Genomic DNA, 20,770 nt, shown 5'->3' on the forward strand with positions numbered 1-20,770 from the left:
GGCTTCATAATTATAATTTTGAGTCACATACATAATGACATTTGAGAAAATTAAACCATCCGCTCCCATCGATATATGATAGTACTGATAAGACAAGATATTCATTGTTTTCTAGATCCCAGGAGACGCGGAATTTTCGCACAACCCTCCCCCCAATCTTCCTTGCCTCTTTTCCGCACGGCCCGGAGCACTTTTGTCCTCGTCAAAAAGCCTCTCTCGCTCTCTCTCTTTCGTTTTTCTCCCTCGTCGCCCAGCAAAGCCCAACACCTGTCTCATCGATGGAGCGTTTCGCTTGGCCTGAGAACCTCTCCTCAAGCCGCAAGCACGCGATCCAGGATCTCCTCCATGACCAGAATCCCACGAAGAAGCTCAGAGATCTTTTCGACGCTCACTCTCAAACTGGCAATAACACAGGGCAGCCCCTGTTCGCTGAAGATCTGTTCTTCAACGTCCTCAGGTCGTTCGGCAACTCCATATCTGAATCGATGAGCGCCGAGTCCGACGAGGTCTTGCAGCTCCCGACCAACGCCTGTGTCAGGTCCGAGATCTCGGAGGGAAGTGAAAGCATCAAGCCTCCGATCCCAAGGTACGCAAGGCCAAAATTCGCGTCTTTTTACTTTTGACTTTGTCTGAAAAGTAATTTATCTATTTAAATGAAGTTTCCCGCAATTATAATAACATATGTAAGTTTCTTTTTGGCAAGTGTATTTACATCAATGGAGCGTTTCGCTTGGCCTCAGAACCTTTCCACAAGCCGCAAGCGCATGATCGAGGAGATCCTCCGAGCCCAGAAGTCCGTAACGACGCTCCTAGATCTGTTCAGCGCTCAGTCCCAAGCTGGCAATAACATACAGCTGCCCTCGTCTGCAGAAGATCTGCTCGAAGACCTCAAGGAGTCGTTCGCCAACAGCCTATCCTTATTGGGGATGGCCGAGTCCGACGAGGTCTCGCAGGTCCCAACCAAATCCTGTGTCAGGTTCGAGGACTCTGATGAGGAGAGCACTAGTACCCCGGTCCCGAGGCAATTAAGGTCTTTATTTATTTTTTTCTATTTTTTACTTTTGACTTTGTTTCACGCAATTAAAAAAATAATTATAAAGCTTCTTTTTGGGAAGAAATCGCATGTTTGAAAATGACAGTGTGAAGATCTCCCTTCAACGTTTAATAGTTTAATAAAATCAAAATTTATCCTATTTTGTGTTTGCTATCTCCTTAAAATATAATTAAGTTGGATATAAACGGATAACCCGGATAAAATAAATTTTACACAAGCATAGGATGAAAGAGGTTTTACATGGAGCTAAATTATCTATATTCTTCTAAATAATTCTAACAAAAAAAGAAGAAGTAAAATTACTCATTTTTGCTCAGAAAGACTTTAGATAGATAGACAAGACTGGACTAGAATTTGATTTTCAAGTTCGAGTTACCTAGGTACCTCACAAATGATGCATCCATTTTCATTAATTTTTCATATATATTTTATTTGTTCTGTTTTTTGTTCAGATTTATACATAAATCTTAATAATTCTAACATGAATTGGGAATTACCCATTTTTTTCGTAGAGGGACTTGAATACATGGACAAGATTGGATGACCATGAATTTGTCTACGACGGGTACTCATGGAGGAAATATGCTCAAGAAGCGATTCTCAAGTCGGAGTTCCCAAGGTACTTCACAAATAATTTATCCATTTTCATTAGTCTCTCATATATAGGAGAAAAATAATTTATGAAGTAGAAAGAACTCTATTATTGCTTGATGTCTAAAACAAATAATATGTGGGAATCTTTACAAAAAATCATGGCTTCAAATCAATCATACATTTAATAACTTAAGCTTTTGAAATAGTTAGTAGTGGTCCACAAAAATCTCACAATAAAAAACACATCCATCTATCGACCTGGCTAAATTATTTATGCTTCTCTCATGATGAACAATTAAGGAAAATGTGTTATTGCTTGTGATTAAAGCTGTGTTTGTAGGAACTACTACGGATGCTCTCACAAATTCGACCAGGGGTGTCAAGCAACCAAGCAGGTCCAAAAGATAAAGGATGACCCACCCATCTACAGGACTATATGCCAAGGCCACCACACTTGCAAGTAGGGGTAAACATGGTATTAGGGTAGAACTTGAAACTTGGAACCTAAAAATCGGACCAGTGGGAACCTATCCAGTTTTAGATTCTAAGGTATGTACGGTAGGTTTCAAATTCTAAAAATTAGAGAACTTGGAAAACCTGTTTCGATGGATAGGTTCCAGATTCTAAATAAGTGAAACCTTGAATAAGTTTTTGTATTTTTCTTTATTAATGTCTTTGCGTGATCCTACGATATTTCATAACATCCAATGATGAGTGTGTAATCTAAAATCACTAGTTTGAGCTTCCATTTTACAACTGAGACTTTTATTCTATTAATGTTTTATAGTTTTCATCTATCTAAATATAATTTGTGGTCAATTGATTGTAGCAACAAGTAGTAATACTCCAATCATTTAATTGATAATACACATGGAACCTAGTAGACCTTAGACCAATCATGGAATCTGTGACAAGATAGATTCCAAGTTACAGGATATGTAAGGTACATTCTAAGTTCCAAAAAATGATAAACTTGTTCCAACGGGTAAGTTCCATAATCTGAATGGAACTTATACGAAAACTGGAACTGTTTACCCTATCTATGAGAACTTCATCCTCAAATCCCCCTCACTCATCCTGAACTCACCAAGCCCTATGGGCTCCTCCGTCCCCCAAAGTTTCAACACTAGCATCATTAAACAAGACGACGACAACACCAACCCTACCTTCTTCAACTTTCTATTGTGAATCATGAGCAAAAGTTGCCCAGTGGGCATGATCTGAATCCCACGGCCATGGCCATGGCCATGATGACAGTAGAAAGAACAACAATCAATCCACATCATTGGATTATTACGCTCCGCATCATCTAATTATTATGCTTCTGTTGAGGAGATCTAAACTGTGTCCTCAGATCAAGGGGATGTGATGCTTAGGGTCTCATAGCTTTGATATGGTTGTGGGGTCTGAGTTTCATGATCTGTTAGATTATGAATTTCTATGTTGAATTTGGTGGAGGTTTCTTGATTAATATGGGAGGTGTTTTGGTAGAATGAATTTCCTTGAAACTACTAATCCTTTGCCGTGGTTTATTTAGGAGCAAAAGGAGCCATATAATTGCTAGTGTAATGAAAATGATTCCTATTCTTGTGAGCCAGCCTTCTTTTGTCGAAAAATATTTTGTAATTACGGGCTTTTTTTTTATATCCTGTAAAGATTCTCTCAATTTTTTTTTTTTGAGGTCCTACATTCCTACTCTACACTCACTCATAGACTTGTGCCCTGCCTCTTGCAGGGCTTCATTCGAAAACTTACGAAAGAAGGTGGGGATTTGAACCCCTCACCTCCTAATTTGAGGGACATCACTTGAAAAGAAGGTGCAATCATAATTGCAATCAACTCAGATTTACATGGTAAACATCACTAATTATCTGCAAATGAAAATTTATTCCGTAGTAAATTGACTTTATATTGATCAACACGAACTGATTACATCAAGGACCAAGAAGCAAAAAGTTCATATTCTATGATCAAAATATACTAGAATGTTACATATCCAACAAATGCACACCCTCTTAAAATCTAAATCATCAACAATTGCTGCTGCATAATGGACAACATTGATCTAGAGGTTCATAAGTGACTTCTCCATAGCACGTAATTTCAAATGCAACTCAAAGGTGATTCTCCTTGATGGTCCCAACATCCTTTGAAGCGGTTATTGACTGTGAATCTCGCAGTTTGAATCACAGCATCAACGAGAGGCAGAGACTGAAAGCAGCTTGAGTTCTGGCCTCCACTGATTAATGCGACGCCTCCAAAGTAGCTTCAAGAAAAACCAACGAAAATCCCTTCTCTTAGGGTCTGCTTCAACCAAGATAGTTCGACATATCAATTACCAATGCTTCAATGAATGAATTTCATTTGCAAAATGCGTAACCAAATCCAATGAGAACAACCGCACTTTAAAATAGGTGAGATTTGGATTCACTATGATCATCACAAAACTGCAAGCCAGAAATGAACAACCTCCTACAAAGCAATTTATCGTTCTTTCTGCTTCTAAGATTCCAGCTCCAGTCCATTTAATTTGGCGAAAAATACCTGGAATCACAATGCTTGACCGATCAGGTTTTGGTGGGTCGACTCACCTGAAGAATGCACATGGTTGGATTTGCACTGTAGAAAGAAAGGTCAGAAATCACAATGCTTGCCCTGTCTCCAATGTCTCACGCTAGCTAGGTTGATTTTGCAGTAAAAAATTAATGCGAATGTTCTCACCGAACTCAGTGCAAACATAGATGCTAAAATCAAATGTTGCTGCTTCAGATTTGACTAAACCGAACATGATAGAATCATACAACTAATTCCTATTATAGTGCTAATTCCAACCTCACAAATGTTAAATTGAAGGAATGTGCAAGTTTAGCGATACCTAAGTAGTTGGTGACAAGAGTGTCCATATCGATGTACCAAAATCCCAATTATGCGATTATCGAATTAATAATAGGATTTCACATTCTAGTAAATCCCCCATTAGTTGAGTGACAAATTTCCGCATATTATAGGTGAAAATCGCTGAATGCATCATATTAACTGGGCTTAAAATATACTCTCACGTGTCAACTTCAGATCGTAAACCCATGTCAAGTTCATGTTCATCATCGTAAGACATTACGTTTTTCTATATTAAAAGTCAGCTGAACAATGATGTGTTTTTTTAAATTCATATTTTTTCTTATCGAAATTAGGCTTTGTCAAAAGATCTACTTTCATAAATGCGGAATCAGAGATATCATTTGAAGGATACTTCTGCACAGTAGGGTAAGAGAAAAAAGGGTAACGACTCCTCCTAATTGATGGTGGCCTAGGCTTTCCATGAACTTTGTGATTTTTAAATTAATATCAATTAACCTATCACATATCATTTTGTAACTTTTATTTATCAGAACGTAATTTTCTTTTTGTCATCGTAAGTTCTATAGATCCGATAATTCGTAATAGTCCACAAAAAAAAATAATAATAAGAAAGTCATCTAATGAAGTTAACAATATTTTTCTTTTCCTATTACCAGTAAATTATCTAAACAATGGTAAATTTCATTTGACACCCATAGTTGATCTCATTAATAGTAAATTTAGCTGTAAAATATTCTTCTACAACTTTCTTTAGAAGGAGTAATTTACCACGAAAATTCGTAATCTGCCTCAATTAATAACCATTTTTTTAGGGAAAAAATTATCAAAAACCCCAAACTATGCCCATCACGACATATCTATCATAAATTTTTCTATAACATAAAAAATTCCAAACTTATACATGTGTGTTACATTTACCCTCTATCAAGGTTTTGTCAATGAGAATCGTTAAAAATTTGCCTACATGTACGTCGAAAAGCAAACAACATTGACATGGCGTCCACATGGCTAAGTGAAACAAAAGTAACATTGTTTTGACTTCATCGATGGACCATTGATAAAAGGTAAATGTGTCACATAAATATAAGTTTGGAATTTTATATCACAAGAAACAAATAAGATAAATGTGTCATTGTGGGCATAACTTGAGATTATTAATGTCACAAAAAAAAATTCAAAGTAAATATGTTACTGTAAGTATAGTTCATTATTTTTAGTGGCTTTTTTCCTAATTGTTATCCAAAATCCAACATAGAATGTAGGCCGGCTACATAAAGGCACTTATTGGAAAAGTAGAAATTCCTATTTTTTAGAAATTAAAATAGAAAATGGAAGCATCTCGCCGTTTCGGTTAGTTCACCTGCAAAGTTCTTTTTGCTCAAAAATAGAGAGAGGGAGAAGGAAATGGAAGTGAGAGAATCATGTAGAGCTAAGCGTCAGTTAGGGCTCTTCTTCTTTGTAGCTTTGGTTTGTTTGTGCAATCCGATCATCACAATAGATGCTTCCATCCACGACTCTACTTCAACGAAGCCTTCACCTCATGCTCAATTGCCTTCTTCTTCCATGGCGCGGGAAGACCTCCACACTCCCAGCCTACAATCCCACCTTCTTCAACAGCTCATAATATTATGATGAGCTCAAGGGGAAGTCTTTCATCAAGCATTGCTGGGAGTGACTTGTTGGAGGTAATAGGTTTGAGAGAGAAAAGATAGTTGCTTGAAGTATTACACCAAAAGACGTCAAGTTTGGAACGCTCATCAGCCATGTTACTGTCTCCGCGTAGGAAACCCTAGAGTTTTTATATGCACGTTATTGGGCTTCGGCCCATATGGACCCAAATAACCATGTTTTTACCTATTGGGCTTGTATGTGAACATATTATTTTTGGACTATATTAATAATATATCCAACAATCTCCTCCTATGTTCACCATACAGCACAATCCAACAAGGTAGTTAGTGTAATGTTCATATAAACATGAATCATCCACATTCAGTCCAAGACAATCAACTCGGATCGGTCAAAGAGTATTCCAGCATGAAAGTATTAAACTAAATCATCATGTGCAAACTAAATAAGTGAATCATTCTTATCATGAATCTGTTCTAAGATTAAAAATCCAAATCCCAAAATAAATCTCGATTCGGTTCACAACCAATATATGCATATTAATCAAGTATAAGTAGGCCAGTCAAAATAGTCTAAGGCCTTACAAATATAAGAAACAAGCATAATAATGTCCACAAAATAGAAATAGCAAAATACAAGTCTCAAGTAAATGGACTTTATCAAAATAGGCAATAGCAGGTAAATTGTCAAGTCCCCACACACTCTAAGTGATATATATTCATTCATCAAAGTAGGTCATCTGGTCAGATCCCACTCATTAAGCTCTCCTCCATCTCTGCCATCCCCCCGTAGAATGTCAAATATGTATTTCATATTATCATGAATTCAATCAATTGAATAAAAACTTAGCACCATTCCATCAAGCGGAGAAGAACATATATTGATGTCATAAAGCATCATAATATCATGTCATAAGCATCAAGCCAGTTTCATAAATTATGAACAAGACCTAAACAATGTGATTTACAAAGAGCCATCAACTTAATAGGCTTCTTATGTAAACAATTGTTTCTATGTTTCAATTTGGAATGTCACAATTACTGATTCATTAAAGTCAAATAATCTAGCATCAAGTTTGGAATGAGACCATTTAACCAAAAGGATAGTCCAATCTAGTTGAATTGTATCATCAAGTTTGAATGACACAATTTTCCCAGATAGAACATTTGAATTAGGTTAAAGTCATCTTCATCAAATTTGGAATGAGACAACTCACCATCTTCAAATTAGTCAGCAACTATGAACATCGATGAAACATATAAACTGTGCTTATCATTGTAACCAATAAAGAAAGCTTTGATAATTCAAAACACACAATTAGAAGGTAAGTAAATGGTAGTTAAGACTTGCCTATATAGTCTTTAACCCCAGTTCCCCACTGTTTTGAATAATCGATCTTTATGCATACCTTTAGTGAGAGTATCGGCTATGTTATCCTTCGATCTCACATCGATCAAGGTGATAACCCCTTGTTCTCTCAGATAATTCAACAACGCATGTCTCGCTCCTCACATGTCTTCTCTTTGAATTAAAGAGAGAATTCTTGACAACTTGGACAGCTGCTCGATTATCACAGAATAGGCTTAAAGAATGAATCTTTAGCCGAGTCAAAGGAATATCCATAATCAGATTCTTTATCCACTCTGCCTCTTCACCGGCTGAGGCTAAAGCAAAAAGTTCCGATTCCATAGACGACAATGCAATACAAGTCTGTCGTTTGATTTCAAGTAATAGCAGCTCCACCCAAAGTAAATACATACCCACTAATAGACTTACTATTTCCAATATCTGAGCACCATGAGGCATCAGAATATCCATCAACAATTGGAGGATAACCAGAATAATAAAGAGCATAATCTTTAGTACCTTTAAGGTATCTCATTAACCTATTGAGGGCATCCCAATGCTCTTTACTAGGATTACTAGTAAAACGACTCAGCATGCCAACTGTAAAGGCTATATCAGGTCTAGTGCAACTCATAGCATACATGAGACTACCAATCGGTTGCCGAGTACTTTAACTCGATCCACGCTGGTCCCTTCATTAGGACTCGCCTCTATTATTATAATCACATGGTATCTCACTCGATTTACACTTATCGTATCCCCAAGTAGAAAGTAGCTGCTCAATATAATGAGTCTGGCTAAGGGAGATGACTTGCCGTTCAAAGCTTACTTTCATGCCAAGAATGATATTAGCAATACCAAGATCTTTCATGTCAAATTCTTTAGCTAAAGTAGCTTTCACGTCACTCACTACGAATGATTGGAACCAAGAATTAACATGTCATCAACATACAAGCAAATGATGACTATCTTATTTGACATAGAATGATGGTAAAGGCATTTATCCGAATAACTAGACTCGAAGCCATAACTCTTTACCACTTCATCAAATTTAAGATGCCACATCTTAGGTGCTTGTTTAAGACCATATAAGGATTTATTTAATTTACAAACTTTGTCCTCAAGACCTTTCATAACATATCCTTCCGGTTGTTCCATGTAAACTTCCTCATTTAAATCCCCATTTAAGAAAGCTATTTTTACATCCATTTGATGCACTACAAAGTGTTCAATAGATGCCAAAGCAAGAAGAATTCTTATAGTTGATAGATGACACATAGGTGAATAGACATCAAATAGTCTATTCCACTCGTTGTTTATAGCATTTAGCTACTAAACGTGCTTTGTATCTGGCTATTGATCCATCACTATTCAGTTTCTTCTTCAACACCCATTTACAGCCTATAGCTTTAGCCCATTTTGGCAAATTTACTAGCTGCCAAGTGTGATTCTGCAGCAGAGAGCTCATTTCATCATCTATGGCTTCGCCTACAGTAGAGATTCCCTAGATCTCATTGCTTCCCCGATAGGAGAATGGATCATCCTCAAGATGGTAACAACAAAGTCCTCACCAAAACTTTTGGGAATTCTCTCTTGTAGATACTCTTCTTGGAATTGGTTCAATAGCCAACTGTGTGGAATTAGTGTCAGAAGGGCCTATTTCAGATTCTACAAGAGATTCTGAAATCATATATGTAGATCCAGAAACATTCAAGCCTTGATCTCTGATAAACTTGTTTTCAAAGAACACTGCATCTCTAGATTCTATCACTATGTTAGTAGATAGATCTAAAAACCTATTTGCAGCGCTATCTTATGCACTACCTAGATATACACAAGTAATAGTTCTAGATCCCACCTTAGGTTTCTTAGGATCTGGTATACTTACATAAGCAATACAACCCTAAGTCTTAAGAATATCATATCTACAAGGGCGCTTATGCCATATCTCATAAGGTGTCATGGACAACTTAGAGTGCGACAACCTGTTCAAGATGTGATTTGCAGTTAGAATCTGCTTCTCCCCGAAGAGGAAGGCATGCCACTATGTAAGTAACATAGAGTTTAACATTTCAGTTAACGTTCTATTCTTACGCTCTGCAACACCATTTGATTGGGGTGAATAAGGAGCAGTAGTTTCAAGTATTATACCTTCTGAAGCACAAAATTCCTTGAACCTTGACATAGTATATTCTCCTCCTCCATCACTCCTAAACCTCTTAATTTTCAAGTTGAGTTGATTTTGTACTCTAGACTTGAAAATCTTAAATTTTTCAAAAGCCTCATCTTTCGATTTCAACAAATAGACATGACAATATCTAGAAAAATCATTTATGAATGTTATTAGATACTTCCGACCACCTTTAGTAATGTAATTTCTAAAATCACAAATGTCATAATGTATTAGCTCAAGAAGTTGTGTGCATTTAGAAACCAATTTAAAGGGTTTTCTAGTGATTTTAGCATGTGCACACACTTCACACTTATCAAATCGAATAGAAGTATCTAATGGAATGTTATGAGTTTTAGCTAAATGTTGCATTTTCCTGTAATTCACATGTCCAAGTCTATTGTGTAGCAACTTTGGATCAATCAAAGTAGAATTCACATGGTTTATGCTATCAGCATTTAAACTCAACCTATACATATCATTAACCATGAAGGCACAACCAAAATAATATGAGTTAACAGATAAAGTTACTCTATCATTCATAGTTGAAAAAGACATACCAGCTTTATCAAGTAAACTCATAGATATCAAATTCTTCTTAAGTAAAGGTACTACTCTAACATGTTTCAGAGTTGGTAATTTACCTGAAGAAAGCACCAAATTTGCAGTTCCCGCATGAGTCACCTTTGCCTCACCACCATTGCAACTTTCCATAGTATCTTTTAGTTCTGTGACATCAGTGAGTAATTTCTTGTCATTTGTAGTATGACAAGTAGCGCCACTATCCAACCACCACTCAGAAGAGACGCTGGCCTTTCCATTCTTCATCATTCCAATGAAGGCTCGAGGCTCAGATCCTCTAATTAGCATATTCGCCTCATTATGTGGTGTGTCATTATTTGGCTTCTTCGGCAACTTACACTCTGTTGCCTAGTGACCCCACTTTCCACAATTATGGCACTTGCCCTTCTTCTTCTTTTTGAAGATAGTCTTTTTGGCCTCTAACTATAAAGAGGATTCACCTTTTGGTGACTTGGACTTTTTCTGAGGTTTATTGGAGTGTGAAACTAAGTTGGCAACTGACTTTTGTTGTCCCACTTGTTCCAAACTCTTCCTAGTGATATTTTGATCCTCAATGTGAATATACCTCTTTAATTCATCTAGTCCCATTTGTACCTTCGGGCCTGCATTTCGGTCTTGAAAGAACTCCATTCGGTTGGCGGTTGCTCAACACAAGACCGACGAAGAGATTATTGGACATATCATAATTATCATCTTTCAGCTTGTTTCTCATGTTCTCAAATTCAACTAACTGAGAGGTGATGCTTGAATTCATAGTGAATTTAAAGTCAAAGAATTTCTCCGCTAGGAGAGTTTTAGATAGCCCATCTTATTTTTGGAACGAGCGTTCAAGTGATCCCATATCTCTTTCGCCGTCTTATACTCACTATAAGTCATAGCCCATTAGGATTTAGAGAGTTCAACAAGTAATCTTTACAAAAATCCTCATCTTTGTTCCATTGATATTCATTCACATCTTCAGTGGTAGATGCAAAATCGCTCAATACAAGATAGAATATGTCACGTTCTTTCATGCCAAATTGAACATGTAATTTCCAGCCATGAAATTCAGTAACATCAAAAAGATTGCAACTTTATAATATCATAGGAACTACGCTTTGCCATTTTAATCAAAGCAAAGTGTTAGAAAGAGTGCACCTTGAAGTCCTCAGAGCAACAAAGTTGAATAACTCCCCTAACCTTGATCAAACCACTCTGTAGGGATGGAATTTGCCAAAACAAACCCCAAAAACGGATATGGAGCGCCCAAAAACCTTAGGATGGACTGCCTTTGTCGCTGAAACTCGCTGAAAAATTTTGCCCCCCGAAATTCGCTAGAAATTTCGTCCCCGAAATTCGCTAGAAATTTAAATGGAAACTTCGGTGCCATAACTTCTCCGTCCGACCTCCGATTGACGCGAGTAACCACTCAAAACGTTCGTATAGACGAGTAGATCAAAGCCCAAGTGGTTTCACCCTTTAAAATTGGCTATAATTTTTTTGGGTTTTTTGAATCAAAGATTTCGGTCACCCGAATCTTCAAACTCAGATCCCGGCCGATATCACCGTCGAAATCGAAAGTAAATTACAGCCGCGAGTTCGTCTTGACGAAATCTTCAAGAAGACACTTTACTCGCTCAAATCCGACACACGAACATAATACTTCAAGATTGTTGGAGGTAATAGGTTTGAGAGAGAAAAGATAGTTGCTTGAAGTATTACACCAAGAGACGTCAAGTTTGGAACGCGACGTTATGTTACCTCCAAATATAGGAAACCTAGAGTTTTTATATGCACGTTATTGGGCTTTAGCCCATATGGACCCAAATAACCATGCTTTTATCTATTGGGCTTGTATGTGAACATATTATTTTTGGACTATATTAATAATATATCCAACATGACTTTGATAATTTTTAATAATATTACAATATTTTTTTTTGAATTTTTTATTTTTTCTTATTCTTTTCTCTTCTTCTTTTTTTTTTATTTTTTCCTTTTTACCTTTTCCCCTTCATTGGCCATTGCCAAACTACCCTTGCCAACCCAAGCGAGGGCTGCCCTCGCCTAAGTCTCAGTGACCTCCATTGACCATTGACAAGGCATGACGATGGTTGAGAGAAAAAGGAAAAAAAGAAGAAAGGAAAAATAATAAAAAGTTCAATAATTAAAATAATATTAAAAAATTTAACGTCATCACTAGCAGTATCATATAGGATGACTAGCATTCATGTGAGTGATTTCTAACCAAAATTGGTCGTATGACTAAATTAGCAAAATGTAAAAGATTTATGACTCAATTATCAAAATTAAAAAGTTTATGATTCAATTAGCGAAAGTGCAATAACTTTAGGACTTTTTGACAATTTTGCCTCATTCAAGATAGGACTTATAGTGACAAAAAAGAAAAGGATAGGACTTGTGCTTCATTTATCAACTTTTTTTACTCCTCCATTGTGCAACCGAGCATGGAGCTGGCGTTTAAAGTCGCAGTTCACAAGTTCGTCTCACCCTTCCGAGCCTTGTGAATTCATACTCTGGCTCATTGTTCACTCAAGCCTATTACGATGATTGGTATGCCTTTGATGCTATACATATATGCTCAATGAGGCCAACCTCTTGTTTTGGAATGGAGGTTTCCTTTCTAGGCCGAGAACTTTTAAGTGTCGTGTCAAGATATTTACCACGCTCTCGCTCTTGTGTCGAGTTTAGGTTCATCACCGCATTAGCTCGGCAAGTGTGCGTTCCCATGCCATGGGTACTAAACTGGGTTCACTTTATTGCTTGCTCATGCATACGCTTGCTTCGGCTTTTTCATCTGCCTTGATTTGGAATTTTATGATGTGCTCAGCGGTCCTCACTCATTAATGCTCGGTCAAGCTCACTTTGTTGTCTCGCTTACTCTTTGCTTTTGCCAATGCAATGTTATGAGCAATTTTGGTGATTAGTGTTCGTTCATGTTGTTGAGAGAACTCTACCATCTGAATATTTTTGTCGTTCATTGGCAAAGATACTTGCTTCAGGCTGGGACTGGAGGACTTTTCCCATCTTACCCCCATAAATTGGAAGCAAGTAGAGAGTGTCTCCATCCAGTTTTGGCCGGCTGAAGTGCGCGTAGTCTCTCGTCTTTTCCCCTTCAGTTTCCTTCCACCTAGGCGACCAGCTACTTCCATTTAAATATACGAATATTTCATTTCTTTAATCACGAAGATGATTTCATTGCTGTCCAGTCGATTATTTTGTTATTCTCAAGTAAGTGGAGTGTGCTTTTTATGCATTCTTGTCCCCCTCCCCGCCCTCCTGCCAAGCGATGTTTCTCCTCTCGTTTCTCTGCATGTGCTGTCATTTGCATCAGAGAACATTGGATTGGTAAAAGAAAAAGTGGGAAATGAAAAGAATTAAAAAAGAAAACAGGGAGTAGTTGAGTGTGGACGGGGAACTAGTGGGAAGCCAGAAGAACAAAAACAGAAAAAAAAAAAAAAAAAAAAAAAACGGAGAGAGACCGAGGAGAGAACTTCAAGAAAGGAGTGGGGAGTATTTTGAATGCCCGTCCCCATTAGTTGCGGATGAAGATGAGGCGTGTTTTTATTTTTGGTTTGATTGTTAAATGCTATGTGAAACCTCGGAGTCTCTAGACTCGAAACCTCGGAGTCTCTAAAAACCCAGCACTTTGAAAACTTTGAATGAAACAAAGATACATTTTCCTGTATTTTTTTTTTTTTTTTTTGAAAGTCGTAATACTTTCAAAGTGAGGTAGAAACTCTTTGTCCCATGATCTATGGTTTCCTCGAGCTACCCCACTTCGACAAATTAGCCAAGATTTTAACCAAATACAAAATTATTGAAATTTTAATTTTTTGATAAATGTTCGATTTGATTTCTGTTTTTTTTTTGTTGAAATTCAATTTGGTTCTTAAACCACGTGAAAATTTAATTAATCAAATTGAATGATTTAAAAGTTTAGAGATTACATTGCAAATTATATTAAATGTCATTGATTGCATTAAACAAATTATAAATTTAAGGGCCATATTATATATTAGTTCAAAGTTTATGGATCATTTGTGTGATTTTCGCATTTATCTCTCATCAACTCCAATCTATATGTTCTCATATTCTTTGAAGAAAAACCAAAAACAAAATCAAAAGGGGAAAATTTCAGGAAAAACAAAATGCTAAGAGAATCTCAATCATCAATCGCATTAACAAACCCCCGATCGGACTTGTTTTCTATGATCACAAGTACTAGCACAATAATGTGAGCTTGAAACTATGAGCCAAACAGAAGATGATAGATTTGCGACCTTTGCGAGAAGACGATTTAAGAGGAAGCTTTTTAGCTTGTGGTTAGGGGTGAGTGTGGTTCCCGGGTAGAACCGGGACCGAGAACCGAACCGGAGGTTCCGATTTGGTTCCGGTTCTAAGGGGGACTAGTTCCGGTTCCTGTTCTCTTTTTCTCGGGAACCGGCGGTTCTTGGTTCCAGTTTTGGTTCCTATGGGAACCGAACCGGCCAATTTTTTTTTAAAAAAACCCCTAATCCCCCCTGATTTCCCCCCTTCTGTTCATTCTTCCCCCTTTCCCTTTCTTTCTTTCTTTTTCTCTCTCTCTCTCTTTTCTCTCCCCTTTTTTTCCTCCTCACGTCACTTCCTACCCCCAAACTTTTCTTTTCCCCCCAACTCTCTCTCTCGCTCTCTCTCTCTCTCTCCCCTCTTTCCCCTCTTTCGTTTGAAACCCCCTTCTTCTTCTCTTCTTCTTCTTCTTCTTCTTCTTCCTTCCTCTTGCTGGCTGCCGGCTTCACCCACCACCACACCGTCACCCCACACCCTACTCACCACCACCTCGTGGCCACCGAACCCCCACCACCCACCACTCATCCGACGAGCTGTCTCGCCATTAAGCTTCACGAGCTGTCGCGTCGTCCGCGCCACCATGAGGCACCGCCGCCATCCCCAAACCACCATCACCACCTCTTGTCGCCGCTCGCTCGGCCATCCGGGTCATCATTGCTCCAAACCGTCACCACCTCCACTTGAATCGAGCTCTTCCCCCCTTGGCTGTGGGTTGAGCCGCGACCGCTGCCGTCTTCGCTGTGCCGTTGGTGCCATGAGACTCGTGCCTTCGTCGTCGTCGTGCTGCCATCACCGCTTGCTCGCCGTTGCCGGACCTCCCTCGACACCGCTGCTAGACGCCGTCACCCCTCAATCGCCTCGCTGCTCAAACGTAATTCCTATTCCCTATATAGAGCAGAAAAGAATTGAAATCTAAGCTGCCATATCTCTGGGGGAAAAGGGTTCTCTTGTGTTTCACGAGAGGAAGTCACATTTTAACATCCTATCTGTTTTGTTTTAATAAGCAATTCCAATACTTGCAACAGCTGATGGAGTGAAATGCTTTGATATCATTGAGAGAAAGGGTCCAATAGCTACAAAAGGATCGACAATCCAGGTTTGTTGATGTTGGTTTTCTATTTTTATTTCCTTGAGCAATATATGAACTGGTAACGTTCTATGTTCAATCCTCTGTTATAGGTGCATTTTGACTGTATTTATGGTGGTATTACGGCTATATCAAGTCGAGAATCTAAGCTTTTAGCTAGAAATCGCATCATTGCTTAGGTCTTATACTTTGGATTTTCTTTTTTCATTTCATTTTCTTTTTGTTACACAGAAATTTGCCTCATTTTTGACTTGTGCCTTATCTGGACAAATGGTTTGCTAATGTGCAAGCTTACTTGGCATTATTAGCCATATGAATTCAAGGTAGGATCTCCTCCAGGAAAGGAATGCACATTGGCTTGTTAACACTATCATATATCTAATCCACTGCACATTCTGGAATTCCCACTATCATATGTCACTCTTGCAGCCTTTCTTCTCTAATTGGCTTGTTAACAACTTTCCCATCGATTGATGAATAGGGTGCCGAACTTGCTTGTGACGAGGGAAAAGTGCAGCAACTTTAGTGGCTTGCCAAACTTTGGTTTAAGAACTCACGGAATCACGATTTTCAGCTCCTAGAATACTAGCATCTAAGGTTTCTCCTCCTTCACACTTTTAATGTTTAATTCATCTTATGTTATTCACGTGATGAGATGCTCATATTGGTTTTCCTGTTCAACAGGAGGGAAGCTCTCAAGCCCGGTATTTTGTTTCCCGTTTGAAAAAAAAATCCTTAAACACTATCCTCTATGTTCTCTATTGACGTAAGCTGGTGTTTTCTGTTATGTCAATCTGGGATACCATGAGTCAAAGAACTTGAGGTGGAGACCATCGCCAATAATGTTAGGGACAAAGCAGGATTGGCAAGACAGATTGAAAAACATGAGAATAGGGAGAAAAGGAGCCGATGACACCGAGAAATATGAGAATTCGAAGATGTCCTTCCCAATTTTCGACGAAAACCTGTACATAGTGAATGAGAAGAATCATTATGAATCAAGGGTGAGAGTTTTTTTTTTTTTTGGTGCTTTTTACTCTTTTACACACTCAAAATGTTTATTTTCTGCATGTGTTATAGTAATTGAGTTTGGTGACCTGCTGGCTAACTCATTGGTTGCTACTAGCTCATATTATCATCAGTCATAGATGTCTTAGAAGTCATCGATGTGACAACTCGATTACATGTATAAACATGGTGCATCGAGATGTCCTTGAATGGCCAATAGAAAATGTCAATTCAGGACAGCAGATTGATTAATTTTAAGCTGTGTTCTTGTTGTCTAAATATCTACTATTACACCAGCAAAAGATCATCATAGGAAAGGGCGGGACTAAGTCTCTCTCGCTTTGTGAGGTCGCTTGTGCTTCATGAAAAGGAAGATAACATATCCAAGTTTCCAGATGAAGTGAAGCTCTATTCTTTGATTAGTTTGTTGTTTAATGCAAACCCCGGTAAACCACCACCCGGCGTCAATAATCAGATTATCAAATTTACTAGTCCATGAAATAATACTCATACATTATAAAAAAATTTATCGATTCTTTTTAAAATTATCCTATGATGATCTTTCACTTATGTTGTAATATTTGCAAGATATTTGCGGAGGAAAGTTTCTCGGAAGAAAGATCGATTACGGTTCGAAACCACTACTGCAACATTGCCGAGAGATATTCATGCAGTTCCACTTGAAAGCTTTGTTACTAAAGTTGCTAAAGTCATTGGAAGCTGTAAAACAATGAGGGATATGGCTTTATTTTGGTGCAGGGTTGTTGCTGAGGTAAGGCTGGGCTTTGTAAAGTGAACCACTGGACTTTGCAAAAGAGAAATAGTTCACATTCTAGAATATTAAACGTTTATGAGTATTATAGATTGTGTTCGTGTTATATTCTCTTTGATGAATGACAAGTTTGTTTATTATTGCTGCATTCATTTCCATTTTTTTAAAACTAAAAATGAAAAAAAAAAAAAAAAACTTGTTGGAACTCGAACCGACCAGGAACTGTGACGGGTAGGTTCAGTTGTTTATTCTGACGGATAGGTTCCCGTGGTTCCAAAAATAAAGAACTCGGAGGGTAGGTTCTAGGTTCCACTGGAACCTATAAGGAACCGGAACAAGGAACCGGGAACTCACCCTACTTGTGGTGGGAGATCTAAGAGTAAACACGGGAGTCGAAGAGAGATGGCGAAGTGAGGCCATCGAAAGTTCGAAAAGTAGGCCCATTGATGCTCAGTCAGATATTAATAGTGGCAAGTTCAATCAATCTCGAGTAGTCATAGCCAAGCTTGATGACTCAAGCACCCCACGACAGCTATGGCTACGAGCTTAGTGAAACTGGAGTGGCCATGGCCCTGGGCGGTGGTGGCTGGTGGCCGAGAGAGTGGCTTTATATTTTTAGCCCTTTTTTAAAAATTTTAGCCTGTTTTTTTTTAAATCCTTGTTCTTTTATTTTTTTTTTTCTTTTTCCATGTGGCACCTATCCTAAAAAGTAATAAAAAGGTTTTTTTTTTGTTAACACGGAATTAACAAAACACTTGATTACATTTGTAGAACTTAATTATATCTTTTTTGAAAGGTTCGAGACTTCTTTGTATATTAACTTTCTAGCCAGTGTTTATATTCTAAAAAGAATGAGGTATCAAGTTTTTTTGTTCGGAAGGTAGGCATAGGTAGCGTTCTTTCTCCTCTATAAGAGCTTCTCTCTTAATTGGGAGCTTTCCTAGCATCACAATGATGTTTTCTTTCAGCTACCTCCATGTTCGTTGTCCCCCGTTCTTCTCGATCATCCATAATCCTTCTCTATTATCATTATTGTAAATATAGATAAGCGAATTGGATAAAATTAATCGGAAGGAAGGAAAGGAAACCGGGCACCGAATTTACGTAATTTGATTCGAATATTGGAACATACGTCCATGGAGAGAGTAGCACGAAATTCCACTATACGGAGATTAGAATTACTCAAGCACTCAAACACTCACTCAGTATTTTTTTTAGGCCTCAATTATATACAATAACTCACAATGTCTAGTTGCTCGCAATTCTTAATGAAATTTTACTCAAGGATTAAACAAATTCTATTCACAAGAATTTAACTGGTTGCATAATTACAAAGTGCAAATCTCTCACGAGAAGAACTCTCCGCACCCTTCTACAATCTCAAAGCTCTCTCTCTCTCGGTCACCGAAATAACTTGGTGCCTTCTCGGCCAGCAAAGAACTTGGCGCGCAATTCTTGTCCGACGTCTCGTACTCTCTTTTGTAACATAGAGGAGAGTCTTCATTATTTCAGCACGAGGAAGTCTTCTACGTACGAAGGAAAAGACAAAGCAAGCCCACCATAATTCATGGACATGCATGCATGTTCATGCATTAAGAAGAAGGGAATGGACGTATAAACCCTCATTTCCTCTTTCTTTGACCCTTGCAATGAATGCCCACATTGCAATTTTCTTCATGCACGCTAACTCCCAAGCTTTCTTGAAGAAGTCCAACCTGAGGGCTATGTTCCCTTCACACTTCAGCCGAATAAAACAAAAGACAGAGAGCTTCTATTTGCATTAAATGGAGGCAGTAATTTTGGACTTTCCCTCTTCCGGCTGCACGGTTCCTTTTGACGACAATCTTCATTCTTGAACGAGACACGTGCATAGTAATCAATGCACGGATAACAAAGTCAAAGACGTTAGCCAAAATTACTCAATTTAATTTGCACAGTATTTGTTTGATGTTTTTTAAATTTGAAATATATTTTAATACTTATTAATTATTTTCATCTACTTTCATCTTCGTTTTTTTTTTTTATGACTCGGGAACTACCGTACAGCCGGCAGCCGGCGATACTCCATCTTAGTTAACAAGTCTATTTGGCATTGTTTCATCGCCTTAGGGCGCACATCACAAAATTTCTAAAACAGAAATCAATTTCTAATCAAAAATTAATTTCTTAATTTCTATTCCATTGACGAGTTTCTGAGTAAAGAAACTCATTTGATAACGATTCAAAATATTTATTTCTGAAATAAATTTGTTTGATAACATAATAAAATTTTATTTCTAGGAGAGGTAACAATCGGCGTTCAGTAGCCGAAGTTCGACGTCCAGCGATCGGCATTCAGCATCCGGTGACCGACGGTGGGTGGCCAAATCGAGTGACCAACGGGCGGCGAGGTCAAAGTCGGCACGTAGTCCAATAACCAGCAACCGGTGTCCAACATTCGGAGTTCGACATTCGATGTTCAACATCTGGAGTCTGGCGACGGGTGGCCAGTGGCCGGAGTCTAGCAACAGGTGGTAGGCGGTGGACATCCAGCGGCGGACGGTCGACGGCGGATATCCGATAATTGGTGGTGAGCCTTCGGCATCCAACGATTGGCGATGAGCGGCCAACGACCAATGGACATCCAGCGGCCGATGTCTGGTGGGCGTCCGGCATCCAACGGGCGGCGAGTGGGTGACGGGCGGTGACGAGAGTGAATGATGAGGAAAATTTTGATTTCTCATTTTTGTTCTAAAAATAGAAAAGCTAAAAATTTTAACTTCTAATTTATCTTCCAATCTTATTTCTGAAATAATCATTCAGGAATAGAAAAATAAATTGCATTACAAACGGATTTATGTTTCAAACCTGTTTGGAGAAAAAAATAAATATAAACATAAATGTTGTCATGCGCTCTTAATGCAAGTCATTTTCATTTTTAGAGTCCCCACTAATTAATTTGTGGCGAATCGATTAAAAACCCAAATAAATTATTGGGAAAAATATTTTATTCGCAATTTGAATTTGGGACTTTATTATACTAGTTAATATCCTTTTGATACCTAATCTTATTTGAATTTTAGGTAAAACATTTATGTAGCATTTTATACCAATCAAAGTCTTAAAATTCAATTCTAACTAGACTAAGGAAATAGCAATCCATGCACTATAAGGGCTTAATTGGAATAAAGGAAACGTACGAACAATAATTTGACATTTATCTCCAAGGACCTTTACACGATTTCCTTCTTCTTTTCTTCTTTTTCTTCTTCTTTATGTTTTTTTTTTTATTTTTTTTTGTTTTTTTTCCTTTCAAGGGATTTTCACATATCTTAAGGAAAACCCACTAAAAGACTAATT

At 37.9% G+C, this 20,770-nt stretch overlaps 1 protein-coding gene across 2 annotated transcripts in view; it reads left to right on the top strand.

The window, feature by feature from the left end:
- The first annotated feature begins 247 nt into the window (after positions 1-247).
- Positions 248-20,770, top strand: part of LOC104432588 (probable WRKY transcription factor 62) — a 42,985-nt gene continuing 22,462 nt past the window's right edge. For both annotated transcript variants that reach the window (XM_018871761.2, XM_018871767.2), the window contains exons 1-2: positions 248-586; positions 704-1,030. In XM_018871761.2, the coding sequence (XP_018727306.2) occupies positions 279-586; positions 704-1,030 (635 nt within the window). In that variant the 5' untranslated portion in view covers positions 248-278. The remainder of the gene's footprint in view (positions 587-703; positions 1,031-20,770) is intronic.

The sequence above is a fragment of the Eucalyptus grandis genome, chromosome 1 (genome assembly GCF_016545825.1).
Source record: "Eucalyptus grandis isolate ANBG69807.140 chromosome 1, ASM1654582v1, whole genome shotgun sequence".
Taxonomy (NCBI): domain Eukaryota; kingdom Viridiplantae; phylum Streptophyta; class Magnoliopsida; order Myrtales; family Myrtaceae; genus Eucalyptus; species Eucalyptus grandis.